Source organism: Eptesicus fuscus, chromosome 1, assembly GCF_027574615.1.
Source record: "Eptesicus fuscus isolate TK198812 chromosome 1, DD_ASM_mEF_20220401, whole genome shotgun sequence".
Classification (NCBI taxonomy): domain Eukaryota; kingdom Metazoa; phylum Chordata; class Mammalia; order Chiroptera; family Vespertilionidae; genus Eptesicus; species Eptesicus fuscus.
In genome coordinates, this window is record NC_072473.1 from 126900567 (window position 1) to 126915739 (window position 15173).

The 15173-nt window shown below is 47.8% G+C and overlaps 1 protein-coding gene and 1 non-coding gene across 2 annotated transcripts; both read right to left on the bottom strand.

Moving 5' to 3' along the window:
• Positions 1-1274: 1274 nt before the first annotated feature.
• Positions 1275-9309, bottom strand: TRO (trophinin). The gene is given in 12 exon segments (XM_054718459.1): positions 1275-1554; positions 2940-2977; positions 2979-3047; positions 3824-3938; positions 4497-4559; positions 4981-5023; positions 5115-5194; positions 5891-5982; positions 6532-6611; positions 6846-6909; positions 7018-7122; positions 9265-9309. Coding segments are annotated over 12 exon segments (1074 nt in total).
• LOC114228602 (small nucleolar RNA SNORA11) lies at positions 4167-4295 on the bottom strand. The gene has a single exon (XR_003614742.2). It is a non-coding gene; the product is annotated as a small nucleolar RNA SNORA11 (small nucleolar RNA).
• Positions 9310-15173: the final 5864 nt, after the last annotated feature.

Genomic DNA, 15173 nt, shown 5'->3' on the forward strand with positions numbered 1-15173 from the left:
TCCTGGGGCATGGCACCATCATCCCTATACTCAGAGAAGCTGTACTTGGACCACAGTGCGCCTGTCTTCTCCCACTCTTGCTGCCATTCTGAGTGTTATCACCGTCCATGTAAATAATCCAAAGAATACCCTAGTCTCCCAGTCCCCCTCAACTCCATGACCACCCACTCCATGGACACTGGCACCATGTAGACTTCTCCTCAGTGTGACCTCTTAAATACAAGCATCCCACTGTCTGACCACAGACCCGTAGTCCTTACAACTTTCTGTGTCATGCACAGGATCCCTAGCAGCATGCCTTCTCTACAGCAGACATGCACATAGTATTTCTGGCCAGGTACCAGTAACCCAGTGCTAAAAAGACAAACTCATACAGTATTTTCTGGTACTCTAGCCCACCCCACCTTCTCAGGGATTGCCTACTTCAGTCAATTCATGACTATTCTTTTTCTATCTCCTATCCTTTTCTGTTGGCTTTTGCCCCGACGGTCTATGCAACATGGTCAGGTCTCTCTCCTATCCCAATAAAACTCTCCCTTGTTCCTGTGTCACCCTCTAATTATGCCCCCCCCCGCTCCATTCTTACACAACCATCTCAAAATGAATGTATAATTACTGTCCTTGTATAATTACCTTCTCCCTGTGCACTGTTCCAGGTTTTCCCCCTTCATATCTTTGTTGATATGCCTGCCATGCTTTCCCCAGGTCTCTATCCCACTGAAGTAATCCTTTCCTTTTAGCCTAAAGCTGGACCCCACATTCCCCAAAGAGCTATGCCGATCATTAGCTCTTCTATGAACTCAAAAAGTCACTCACAACAATTAAGCATAATAAAGAAAGAAAACAACTCCAGTTCATTTTGCAAATTTAATGTAACGCGGATACCCAAAGTACAACAACAGCACACAGAAAGCGAACAATAAAGCAGGATTGGCAACTGGATTTTTCATAGCACGTCAACCTCAGCTGATTGGTAGTATCTGCTTAGACTGCTGGGTGGACACAGATCCCAAGGATGTTCCTTGGCTCCATGGGAAGGAAGGATTGCTGCAGCTCATTAGCGGTATCTGTAAATGTGGGTCATAAACCTGCAAACAAAACACCAAAAAGGAACATATTTTAGCATCAAATATACTGTTTTCTCATACTTTCTCCACTGTCTTCATCTCCCCACCCTGCCCTCCCACCTCGGGGTTTCTTATAACATTTCCCAGCACTTATATGCATACCCATGGGCCTTGGCTATGGAAATGCTGTAATTACCTGAAACCTCACTAGCCATAGGAGAAGCTACAGGCACCAAGGCTGGTGGCTCCACCACCAAAGGGAGCACCGTTGCTCGGTCCACCGCTGAAGCCAGCACCGGTGTTCAGTCCACCGCCGAAGCCAACGATAGAACTGGGTCCACCATTGAAGCCCATGCTGGTGCTGGGTTCGCCAGTAAAGCCAATACTGGTGTTGGAACCACTGCCAAAGCCAATGATGGTACTCAGTCCTCCGTCGAAGCTGGTATTAGGCCCACCACCAAAGCCATCACTGATGTTGAGGCTACCACTAAAGCCAGCACTGGTGCCAAGTGTGCTGCCAAGACCAGCATTGGTGCCCAGTCCTCCACCAAAGCCATCGCTGGAGATCAGTCCGCCACCAAAGCCAGCACTGGTGCCTAGTCCACCATTGAAGCCAGTGCTGGTGCCTAGTCCACCATTGAAGCCAGTGCTGGTGCTCAGTCCACCACCAAATCCAGTGCCAGCACTTAACCCATCACCAAAGTTAAAACCCACACTGGTGCTAAGCCCGTTACCAAAACTGGCACTGGTAGCTCCACTAAAGCAGGTGCTGGTGCTAGGAGGGCCACCAAAGCATAGGTTGGTATTAGGCACATTACCAAAGAATCTGGTGCTGGGACCTGCACCAAAGCCAATGCTGGCGCTGGGGGCACTTGCAAAGTCGGTCGTGGTGCTAAGTGCCCCAGTGAAGTCAGCACTAGTGCTGAACATACCGCCAAAGCCAGAGTTGGTGGTGGGTGCACCACCGAAGCCAGGGCTACCACCGACAGCACTGCTGAAACCAGCACTGGTGTTGAGCGTACCGCCAAAGCCGACACTGGTGCTGATAGCACCACCAAAGCTGGCACTAGGATTGGGAGAGCCACTGAAGCAAATGCTGGTGCTCAGTGTGCTGCCAAAGTCAGCGATGGTGCTGGAAGAGCCACTGAATGAGACACTGGTGCTGAGGATGCTATCAAAACCAGTGCTGGTGCTAGGAGAGCCACCAAAGTAGATACTAGTACTGAGCGTGCCACCAAAGCTGGCGCCAGAGCTGGGAGAGCCACCAAAGCAGACACTAGTACTGAGTGTGCCACCAAAGCCAGTGCTGGTGCTAAGTGCACCGCTAAAGACGGCACCGGTGCTGGGGGCACTGCCAAAGCTGGTGCTGGTAATGAGAGCACCACTGAAGCCAGCAGTGGTGCTCAGCATGCCTCCAAATCCAGGGCTGGCCCCGCCACTGAAACTGGTAGTGGTGATGAGTGGGCCACTGAAACTAGAGCTGACTCCACCACCGAAGCTGGCACTGGTATAAGGTGTGCCACCAAAGCTAACGCTGGCTGTGCTGCTGAAGCTGGCACTGGTGCTGGGTGTGCCACCAAAGCTAATGCCAGTTCTGCCACCAAAGCCACCACCACTGGGGCTGGGTGCACCACTGAAGCTAATGCTAGCACCATTGTGGAAGCTAGCTGCGGTGCCAGCTCCTCTGCTGAAGTCGATGTTGGTGCTGGCATCTGCATTTTCGTGGGCTCTGGCCTCAATTTCAAATGAAAATCTGCTCCAGGCCTGAGCATCATCGCCTAACTCTTCCCGTGTTAGGCAGTCGATATCCATGTCATCCCAATTCCAGGGCCCAGCCACAGCTTCCTCTCCAATTCCCATTTGGGCTCTTGCCTCAGCCCTGGCCTCAGCCTCAGCCACAGCCACAGCTGCAGCCTGGACTTCCATCTCCACTGCCTCCCGGTACTGAGCAGCCCAATCCTTAGGGTCTTTCTTCTGTACCTGAAAGGGGAATGATAATCATTATAAGGAAAATAACCTTGTAAGTATGTATTAAGTGCATATTATGGGCTTTGTATAAAACTAGTAGCAATATTTTTCAAGACTATCATGGGCCAGTCTTGAGATCCAATTTCAGCTCTAATGACTTAGGTACTGTGTGATCTTGGATAAGTTACTTAACCTCATTGAGCCCAAATGTCTTCATCTGTAATATGGGAAATGATAAGAGAGTAAATGTGTCATGGATTAACTGCTGTGTCTCCCAAAAATTCATACGTTGAAGCACCAGCCCCCAATGTGACTGTATTTGGAGATCGGGCCTTTATGGAGATCAAGTTAAATGAAGTCATAACGGTGCGGCTCTGGTCCAACAGGATTAGTGTCCCCATAAGAAGAGGCTCTCTCCACCATCTTAGGACACAGTAAGAAGGCATCCATCTGCTTTCCAGGAAAAGAGACCTCAGCAGAAACTAACAGTTATACCTTGATCTGGTACTTCTAGCCACCAGGACTATGAAAAAATAAATTTCAGTCATTTAAGCCATCCAGTCTATGGTATTTTGTTATAGCATTCTGAGCATACTAATGCAAACTATGAAGAATGAATGAAGCAATGTAAACTTTATGTTGAGCAGCATCTGGGACAAAATTAAATTCCATATGTTTATATGTGAACTGCAGGTTGCCCTGTACCTGCCCATCCCTACACATAGTCTGCCCCAATCAGGAGCAACCCATACCCTTAATATGCCAAGTCAGGGCAGGTCTCCTATTACCTTGCAGGCAAACTTGAGGACTTTCATCTTGCTAGTCTCATGGTAGGAGCGCAAGCCCCAGAAGAACTCATATTCAGGTGGTCTGCTGTTGGGGACCCTCTTGTACTCCAGGTACCTTGGAGAAAGGAAATGAAACTTGCTTCTAAACAAACAAATCTGTTGTCTAACCGCTGGGAACTAGGTGGCAACTTCCTTCAAACACTAAACTCAGCTCCTGGAGAAGATTTCCAAGACCCTTCATCCCTAGACTCACTCCCAAACATCATTCATGGTCTGGCCTCCACTATTAAGCCATTTCCCATGGGCTCTGTGCAAAAGAGTCACTTGGTGCTGCAGGGGAGGTATGTGTAGGGCATGATGTCACAGGGAGGCCAATGTACCCTGCCACCTGTGAGGAGTAAGCCCAAGTTCCTGTTGGGTGTGTTGTAAACAGAGGAGCCATTCTTCAGACACTCTGCTCTGAGCACACCCCCTAACAAGAGCCTTGTGTTTGAGCTGGCCCAGCCTTGGAATGTTCCACCCATGGGGATTGTGGACAAGCCTCAGATTTGGGGCACAGGATGCTGATACCTCTAAAGCTAGTGTAAGAAAGGAGCTTATAAAGCACTTCCTGAACCAGACCAACACACCCAGAACACTTCAGGGCCTGACAATGCCCCCAAACACCACTTACTTCTGCTTCACAAACTCGTCTGTGATGAGTTTCCTCACTTCCCCAAAGAGCGAGTGCCTCACCCTGACAATGGGAAAAATAACCCATGAACAGAGATCAGAACTTCCCAGATGAGGACAGAGGCATTTCACAACATGGAAGACACCTCTCAAGCACATGTGGCCATCTTCATGAAACCAGAAAAACAGTAAACACATACATGATCACTAGAAGTATGCAGCTGAGGCCAAATGGTTCTTTGCCAGGGATACCCTGAAGGTCTATCTTATATCTCATCTTAGAACAGACAGAGGACATAGAGGAGAGAGGGAGCAGGGAGTTAAGGACTAGTTTCCCCATTCACCCAGATCAGAGACATGGACCATCTACCCAGCCCGATACCCCCGCCCATTCCACCAGACCACCAGGCTGATGCGATCCTGGGACCATCCTCTCTTGCCAAAGGACAACACGGACAGCAAGTGCTGAGAGAGCCCAATCATACCCAGGGCGCAGCCCCAACTTGCGCAGCACCTCCCAGATGACAGCTGGAAGGGGATGCAAGAGGAGAGGGACAGAAAATGAACATGTGGAATTCTGACCACGTTCACCCATTCAGCTGCATGCTCAACCACTCACCCTCATTGGCCTTGTTGCCATTCATAAAAATGACACTCAGAATCACCATGAGAAGACCTAGTTTGGGTGTGTCCTTGGTCCTAGGGGAATAACAGGACAGAGAGAATGTTTATGTCCCGCAGCCATCTGCAAAAAACACACCAGCCAGCTCACTAGGCTAGCCTCTCCCAGATTCCTCAGGTATGGGAGAGTTCTGCCCAGTCTATGCTTCTAGCTCCACGTGACCCTGGGCAAGACACTTAGACCCCTGAGCCTCAGTCTCCTATTCAGTGAAACAGGAAATCACATCCTCCCCTCCCCGGGCTGCTGAGAGGACAGAAGAAATCCTCCCAACAGAGTTAGACCCCGGCACTCGGTCAATGTGAGGCCCTTCTTCCTCTCACAGGACCCTCAGCCACGAGAGAATTCACAGCCACCGATGCGTCTGCCCTTCGAGCATCGTGATCCACCCACACCAGGCAGGCCGCCCTCGAGAACCACTCTACAAGACCAGTAGGAAGAGACAAGCAATGACAGGGCTGCTTTCCTGGGAAGCTTCTGGACACACAGACAACCTGACAGTCGGCAGGCCCCACCCCAGGCTTCGACACCCTTCAGTCCATCATAACCAGACACAACTTTTGTGGGCAGGGTTCCAGCTACATGTGGGAGCTGGAATGGGCTTCAGGCCTGTCTTTCCTGACTCTCTAAGGAAGTGTGGGACAGAAGACAGGGATGGGGTAGTACCATGGACAAAAGCAGAAGCCTCCCTCCCACCCAGCCCTTTCCCAGCTTACGTTCCTAGTATGCCTGCGGAGGATTCCTGAGTGCTGATGAGAATATACAAGCTACTTTGCTTATCAATTTCCTTCAGATTGACTCGAAACATCTGCCAAGTAAAAGAATAACCTGTGAGATAACAAAATTCAGCCTAGGCATCAATGAGCTTCCTGAGCATCCCACAGCTCCCCTTGTACCTAGGAACCAGTGTGTGTGTGTGTGTGTGTGTGTGTGAGTGTGTGTGTGTGTGAAATCAGTGAGATAATGAATGTAAAGTACTTAGGTAGGAGGCCAGCATACAGAAAACAGGCAACAAATGTGCTATTGTTATCAATATCACCCTTGTGATTAGTGGGAATCTAGGCAAACAGAAAATGAGGAATAGAAGGAAGAGGTGAGCATCTGGAATACATTCCAGGACATGTCCAGCAGCAGACAGAAGTCAGGACTAAGTTGGTTGGCTTGAGTCCTAGCTGTGCTTTTACCACTGACTTGTGTGATTCTTGGCAAGTCTATGCACCTCCCTAGGTCACTGTCTGCCCAACTGCACAGTGATGGGGCTGAGTTAGCCTGTGTAGTCCCTCCAGAAGGGATGTGTACACCTTTGTTTGATTCAAGGCTTCGCCACTGCACCCATCCCCCAGGGCTGCCCCTTCACCTTCTCCAGAGCGTAGCTTGCTCGTTCAATGATCTCTGGGAAATATTCATCATATTCTTGGATGACATCTTTCAGCATGTCTGCAGGAGGGGAGAGGTGGGAGCACCTGGGCTGAGCAGAGGCCACAAAGCTGCAGCCCTTTAGCAAGCCCTGTGGGGTCAGTGCAGTCTGAGTCCTAAACTATGTTTAATGGGAGATGCCATTAACACAGTGTGAGGAGAGTAGGGGAGGACATATGAGGGAAATAGCCCCCAGGGTATGGGAGAGAGGGGAGTGAGAAGAGAGCTAAGGGAGAAGGGTATGTATGACTCTACCTGAGCGCTTGATGGGGATCTTTGTCTGGTCCTTAACCAACAGGTATTTCACCAACTTATTTGCCTGGGAGAAGAGGAATACATAGGGAAATCTCAATATGTTTTAGAAAACTTGAAGAATGCCAGACAAGGGGGCAGGTGAAGAAAAGACTGGGCAGCATAGGATTCTTACCCTTTCTTGCAAAATGGCCACATCTCGGGGTGGCGGAGGCCTCTGGCCCCATGGATTCCACCTGTAATTACGGCCACCTCTCTCATGCCCAGTCAGATGCTTGAACTGCATCATCAGAAAGAAGGAAGGTCCAGAGTCACCAGGTGAAAGAGATGGCTCTGTCTCCTTACCCTACCTCCTCCTGAAAGTCCCTTAAACCCTCCCTGTAGTGGGTCCTGACCTTACTTTTGACCACCCTGAGTCCTAGACTTGTCTTTCACTGTCTTCCAGGCAGGAGTTTCATTTCCCTGCTAGGAAAGGAGCAACCCAGAGGCAGGGCCTGGGGTTCATCTTCTTTTGGCCACCACTAACTCTGCTAGCTGTACCCCTTGGACAAGTCTCTTCATCTTTCTGGGATTCAATGTTCTTATCTGTAAAACTGGGACATATGATCCCTAGCTGGTAAGAGTTACTTTCACAACATGAAAACATAACCTGTGTGAATGTACCCAAGACAAAGCCTGGCATATGGTAACTACTATGTAAACACATGTTGCATTATATCTAGGTTGTAGTTAAGTATATGGATTATACTTAGTCTTATTTTCCCACCAATCTGTGAACTGCCAGGGAGCAGGAACTACATCACATTCTTCTCAGCATCTCTCACAGCCTATCTGAACACAGAGACTGTCTCAAGCTAAAAAGGCTCAGTAAAATTTTATAGAATAAATGAACAAACTAGGAGGATAGGAATGGAAACCAAGTGCAAATTTAAGGATTGTGATGTCAGAGATCTCACCTTTCGGTTCCTCTTGCCCCGGGTCCTGGTTGTGGGCTCCAGACTCAACTGAGCCAGGTAGTCATCTGCCAGGGCCTGGACAGCAGCAGCAACCTGAGTCTCAAGGGTACTTAAGTTGGTCTGAGAGCTGGCCATCTCGGCCTGAGCTCCTTGGTCAACAATTTGAATCTGGGTTTCAGCTACCCGGGCCTTGGTGGAAGTCTTCCGAGCCCTGGACCCTCTCTTGACCCGGAGGGTGGCAGCTAGGGCTTGGTTTGTGACCATTTGAACAGCAGGTGGGGCCTCAGAGATCTCATAGGCAAAATGTATGCCCTTATTGGCAGCCTTCTTGCCTTTGGATTTTTTGGCTTGGATAGCCATTGCTGAGGTCTCAATCTGCCTGATACCTCTCTCAGTGATATCTGGGACCCCGAGGACTGTGTCAGTATTTGTGCCTTTAACAGTTGCACTCTTGTCTTAGGAAGCTTTCTTAGTTCGAATGGAAGCTGCCGTGGCCTGGGTATTGGTTGTCTCATTAGTAATTTGGCCTTGGGCGGTAACTGTATGGATGGTGTTTGAAGCCAGTGAGATCTCAGTGGAATTATGCATGGCCTTATCCTGGAAGCTTTAGTAGGCTTGATGGAGGCTACTAAGGCCTGGGGATTTGCTGACTCACTGGCAATTGGAGCCTGGGTAGCCTGTGGGGTGACTGGTAGGTTGAGGGCCTTCAAAGGTGACTTGATCTGTATAGTGACACTCTCACTGCCAGTTGGAGATTGAGGGCCTTGGGCTGCCTTAGCAGTAACTCTCTTTGTCTCGTTGGCTTTCTTAGACTGAGTGGTGACTGAAGAAGCCTGAATATTAGCTGCCTCAGTGGTAGCTGAAGCCTGGCTGATCTGGGGGCTGATTGGCAGTTTTAAAGCCTGCAAAGGTATTGTAGGCTTGTTGATGGTAATCACATTGGCAGATGGGACTGAGGGGGCAACAGGTATTGTCTCAGTAACAGCCTTAATAGGGGCCTTCTTGGTCTTGCTTTTCTTAGGTGGGTTGGCAACTGGTGGGTCCATAGGCAGGGGGTCCTTTGTTGCTGCCAAGAGGGTATGCATCAGCAAGACACTGTCCTCTTCAGTGGTCTCAACCTGTACATCTGGAGGGAAGTGAAGCCCCAAGCTCCCAGGGGTAGGCAGAGGGCCCTATACACTTAGGATTATGATCTGCTGATTCATCTGATCTCCCTACAGCCCACCCTTTCCATGAAGGTCTCCCCTTCCTCTGAGCAGTGATTGAAAGGGAGGGTGAGGGGAAAGGAAGAGAGTAAAAGAAAGAGTCAGGCCTTATATTTTTTTCTTCTCCTCCTCCACCACGCAGGGGTGGACTGAGACGGGCTAGTCAAAAAATTATGCAACTACAGAGTGGTAGGGGGCTCAAAGCAGGAAGTGAACTCAAGATGGGGCAGCTGACCTGGCAAGAATGCAGAGGGGCCTCACCTGGACCGGGGGCATCCTATAACCGTAGTCATTTCTCCTATCCATTTTTCTGGGAGGTCATGTAACAGCTGAACCTGAGGGGAAGGGGTCTGAGTTAGGGGAGAATGGAATGAGAGGGAGGAGGAGATTCACCAGATTGTCTGAAGGAGGGGGGCAACCTCATCTAACCCTGGGCCCCAAACCCTTCAACTACGAGGTTCTCATACCTAGAAACCCAGACCATCTGGTTTGTAAACCCTACCTCCTTTTGCCTCTAAAAATCCACCAGTCAGTTCTACCACCCACCCCTTTACCCTACACAAGTCTGCCGCAACTCAATGCTGCGTATGCGTAACAACCAGAGCCCCGCCCATCTCAGGACCTCAGAGCGCAAGCGGCTTTGGTGGACCACAGTCTGACCACCTCAATCCCACACACTCCCCACCTTCAACATCTCCACCCACTCTTTCTAACTGCATCACATCTCAGTCCATCTTTCGCCCAAAACCGGCGCCCTCCCTCGTCTCTGCAGTACCACTTTGCTCCGCCCCTTGCCTAACACCGCCCACGTCTCCTCTGCAGTACAGCCACTCAAAGCCCCCCGCGATATGCCCCCTCCCTCCGCTCTGCAGTCGTTCTCTGCACTTCCCCTTCCTTTTAATATGCCCCCTCCCTCCGCTCTGCAGTAAGTCCCTGCGCCGCCCCTCCCCCAAGACCGCCCCCTCACATCCACGTCTACAAGTGATCAGTCCCATCCTTTCTGCAACATGGACACCTCACCCACAAATCCAACGGTATTACGCTTTTGTATATTCCTTGTTGCTGAAACCTACCAAGTTCTGACCCTTCCCTTTTCAAATCAAAATCTACCGGGTACTAGTCCCTCTTTTCTTCCCTCTGATCCGGGTCATTGCAGCTGTTCAAAAGGCATTCTGCTTCATCCTTTCTCCAAGTCCTGCTCCCTTTTTCTGTGGCCCAAATCAGGTCCTGACACCTTTCTCCGGGCTTAAAGATTCCTGTCATCGCTTGTCTCTCTCCAGAACTGGGTTCTGCTCCATCCCTTCTACCGCCTGAACGATCTCTCTCTCTCTCTCCTTTCTGCAGTACCAAACGGGTCTGCATCCCTCCCTCCTGTTGCCTTAAGAGAGTCCACATCTCTCCATTCTGTGCCCAAAGGAGATTCTGCCCCCTCCTTTCTCCCTTGCGAATCGGATCCAGGCACCTCTAAACCCAACCACTTCAATGCCGTTAGCTCCCAAACACCTAGCAGGTTTTCTTCAAAACTTAGGGGCGTAAGGAGTCAAGCAGGTCAAAGCTGCAGACCAGAGGGCACCACAGTTTTCATTAAGCTGGGCACCTTAGCTCACCTCGTCCTTTTGAATCCAGAAGACGTCTGCTCTCTCCAAGCCTCTCCTTAGGTCTGAGCCTGTCCACTCCCCCTCCCCTGCCGGAAGTGGTCCTGCCTCTTTCCGCCTCCAGAGGGGTCTCCTTCCCTGCCTGTCAACCTTCTCCCTCCTCCCTACTTCCATCTTTCCATTCTCCTCAATATGGCCTTTTTTTCTGATTACTACCCCTATGCAGAAATCCATCTCTCTTTTATCCAGTTGATTTCTCCACCACCACCGTGTATCTCCGATCCTATTTGATGCCTCTATTCCCACTCAGAGGACCATGCACCTCTGAGCTCCCACACAAACCCTGTGATAGCCCCCTGTATGCCAACACTAATTACATAGTGTGTGTTTGGGTCTCTCTCCCCGGGACCTGCTCTGGGGGGCAAGGAACTAGATCATATTTATTTCTGTCTCTCAAGTATGACAAGATTAAAACTAAACACTAGAATATAGGGTGCCCCCACATCATATGCAATTCAGAATACAAACAGTAAATGTAAGATAGTCCACCAAAGGTTTTCATTTATTCCCTGGTGAGAAGTAACCAAAAGCAGGCAGATGGTGGAGGAGATTTAAAACATAGACAAGTAACCTGCACGAGGGTAACTTATTCAGGTTTTTTTCTTCCTCAGTCTTGCAATGAGAGTGTGCCCCACTCAGGGTTTAGAGCCGCACAGGTTACTTGTCTACCATCAATGAGGGAAATACAGACACATTCTGATATGTCAACGTAGGTTCATCAATTGTAACAAATGTACCACTGTGGTGGAGGATGTGAATAATGGACGGGGTTGAGCATGTGTGGGAGAAAAGGGTACTTGTTTCAGATCTTGTGTTTAGGTTTTTGATCCCATTTTAAATAATCTAGTTTCATTTGTTTGTATGTGGCTTTCCAATTTTCCAAGCACCATTTATTAAAGAGGCTTTCTTCATTCTGTGTTTCTAGCTCCTTTGTCGAAAAGTATCTGCCCATATACATGTGGTTTTATTTCTGAGCTCTCAATTCTGTTCCATTGATCTGTGTGTCTGTTTATCTGCCAATACCACACTGCTTTGATTATCGTAGCTCTGTAGTATAATTTGAAGTCAGGTAGCATGATACCTCCAGCTTTGTTCTTTTTTCTGAAGATTGCTTTGGCTAGTTGGGATCTTTTGTGGTTCCATACAGACCTGATGATTTCTCATTCTATTTCTTTAAAAAATGACATTGGGATTTTTATGGGGATTGCATTAAATTTCTATATTGCTTTGGGTAATATGGCCATTTTAACTATGTTGAGTCTCTCAATCCGTGAACACGGAATATCTTTCCATTTTGTTGTGTCTTTTTCAATTTCTTTTAATAATGCTTTGTAGTTTTCAGTATATAGGTCCTTCACATCTTCTGTTAAGGTTATTCCTAGGTCTCTCAGCTCAGCCACAGTTTGCACTGCTTACTTTTGCAGGAGTGCCCACAGATTTTCTCTGCTCCTCCTGACTAAAGGAAGCCCAAACTCCCCCCCCCCCCGCCCGCAACTCCCTGGGCTGAGCCCCCTGTGAGCTCCTGGCTGCAGGGCTGCATCCCTGGCCAGTCTGAGTCTCCTCCTTCTCACCTCCCCCCGCCCCCCCCCTCTGTTTGTTCCCATTGCCCACCTTTAAATGCTTCAATATGAAAATTTCTAAGGCATGTCTCTATGTTGAGCAGGGAATCCTTTGTTGAGTTATAGCTGTTCAACTTGTTGAAATTTCACAGGAAGAGACCAAGGGGATCTTTCACACCTCCATTCCTTGGACTTCACTGTGATGATTTTTAAAATCCTTACATATTGGCCCAGAGGCAAATTGGTTTTAAGAAGCTAAAATAACTGGATGAAAGAAGGTGAAGGGACTAGCTATAACCCATAGACAGACCCAGTGTGGTGATGGCCAGAAGGAAGGGGTGCAGAGGCTGGGTGGAGGTGGGTTCGCAAAGGGGGTGGGGGTGAGGACATCTGTAATAGTGTCAACAATAAAATTTTTTAAGAAGCTAAAATAGTCACCATAGTTTTAAATTTGGGGGGATAAAAAAATATAAATTAATGAAACAGAATAGAGTCCATAAATTAACCCACACATTTATGGTTGATTGATTTTTGTCAAAGATACAAAAACAATTCAATAGAGAAAAGAAGCTTATTTGACAAATGATGCTGAAACAATGGTGCAAAGCAGAGTTCAGAACTAGAATATTATCGGGATAAAAATGTTATTTAATTATTAAAAAAAAATTCTTCAAAAAGATATAACCATCTGAACTATGTATGCAAACAGCAACATAGCTTTAAAACTATAAGACAAGATTTATTTAATTGAAAAGAAAAATAGATAAACCAACAATAATGGTTGGAGACCTCAACATTCCTTGCTCAGTAACTGACAGAACAAATAGAATAGAGAAGACCTGAATAAGTTTCAATCTCTTTGGCAAAGTACTCCTGTTCATTAATTTTATTCTCAATCTCATTGAACTTCCTTTCTGAGTTTTCTTTGATCTCGTTGAGGTTTTTTATGACTGCTATTTTGAATTCTCTCTCATGGATCACAATCTTCCATGACTTTGAGTTTGGTTTTTGGACAACTGTCATTTTCATTCTGTATTACCATGTTACCTTGGTTATTCATAGTGTTTGATGCACTGCTCCTTTGCTGGAGCATTTGAAGTAGTGAACATCGCAGTGGTGATGGGAGTCAATGCCTGGATGACTTGGATGGTGGGTATCCCCACTGTGTCCAGGTCACCTGAGCCATGGGGCACCGCATCGTGGTGGTGGGGGTGACATGTGAGGGAGGTGGCTGGGTTTCTAAACTCACTGGACTGTTTAGTTGTTCACTGTGGCTGCTGGCACTGCTGTGTTGTAGCTTAGAAGCCATAGAAACATCTCCAATGCTGTTACCAAACTGTGCCTAAGTGGGGAGAGGGAGCCAGATTCTCAGGTGCTATTGCTGCTTCTGCCCCTCTAATCTTCCACTGGTCAGTGGTAAGAGGTCCATACCCTGAATCTTCACCGCTGTCACATTAGCTGGGGTCATGGTCTCAGCTGTTGTGGACTGGGAACCACATCTGCAGGCACTCTCTCTGTCCTTCCCCCTTCCTGCTTCTCCTATGTATTCCATTGTGCACACTTTCAGATGTATCAATTTGTGGATCTATTAGTTGTGCTAGTGTGTTAAACAGAGAAACCTTTGTTGGGTTATAGATGTCCAACTTGTAGATTTAAAGAGAGAGACAAAGAAGCCTTCTCATTCTGCCATAATGCTAATGTCACTCTGAGAAAGAGCTCTTATCCAGCTACCACCCCTAGGGCACAGAAGAAAGCCCACAGTCTGAGGCACCCAGTCTATTGTGTAAGAACTCTAGTAGCTTATTCTCATAGCTGCATCCTAATTAAACACACATGTAAGGGCCAACTGTAGTGCTCCCCCAAAGACCACAGAGGGTGGTAGCTATCTTAACACAGCCTGCTGTGCCCCAGAACAGTAGTAACTCCCAGTGAGTAGCTTGTACACACATCTTATGCCCTGGTTTTTATGTATGGTGACAGTTTTTGTGGTTGCCACCCAGGGGAAGCCCCTTGGTTGACAGGCTCTGGTGGCCAGTGGAGCTCACGTTCACAAGCTCAATAGGACTGCAGCAAAGAAACAGTTCTTAGCTGGCTATCCTTCAACTTCTCAGTGAAGAGGGCACAGACAAAAATGCCCATCTCCCAGTCTTCCCCTGAAAGGGTACATTTGTATACTTTAAAGTCTTCTGCTTGACAGTCTCCTTTCCAATCAGCTTGAATGTTGGATAATGCTGTCCTCCTGAAAAGAGCTTGAAAGTCTTCCCTCCTCTGGACATTTTTGGAATAGTTTGAGAAAGAATGGTGCTAGTTCTTCTTTGACTGTTTGGTAAAATTCACCTGTGAAGCCATCTGGCCCAGGATTTTTGTTTGCTAGGAGTTTTTTTATTTTTTTATTTCATTACTGCCTTTTGACCCAGCAATCCCACTTCTGGGAATATATCTGAAGAAACCCAAAACACTGATTCGAAAGGATATATGCACCACTGTGTTCACTGCAGCATTATTTACAATAGCCAAGATTTGGAATCAGCCCAAGTGCCCATCATTAGATGAGTGGATAAAGAAACTGTGGTATATTTACACAGCGGAATACTACTTGGCCATGAAAAGGGGAAATCTTACTTTTTGTGACAGCATAGATGGACCTGGAGATTATTTCCTAAGAGAAATAAGCCAGTCAGAGAAAGACAAATACCATAGGATCTCACTCATATGTGGAATGTATTGAACAAAATAAACTGATGGACAAAATAGAAACAGAGGCATGGATACATGGAACAGATAGCTGTCAGAGGGGAGAGGGGAAGGAGGGAATGGATGGAAGAAGGTGAAGGGATTAAGCAAAGAACATATATGCATAACCCATAGACACAGACAACAGAGTGGTAATTGCCAGAGGGAAAGGGGGCGATGATGGGGAGGAGTGGGCAAATGGGAGGAAAATGAGTACATTTGT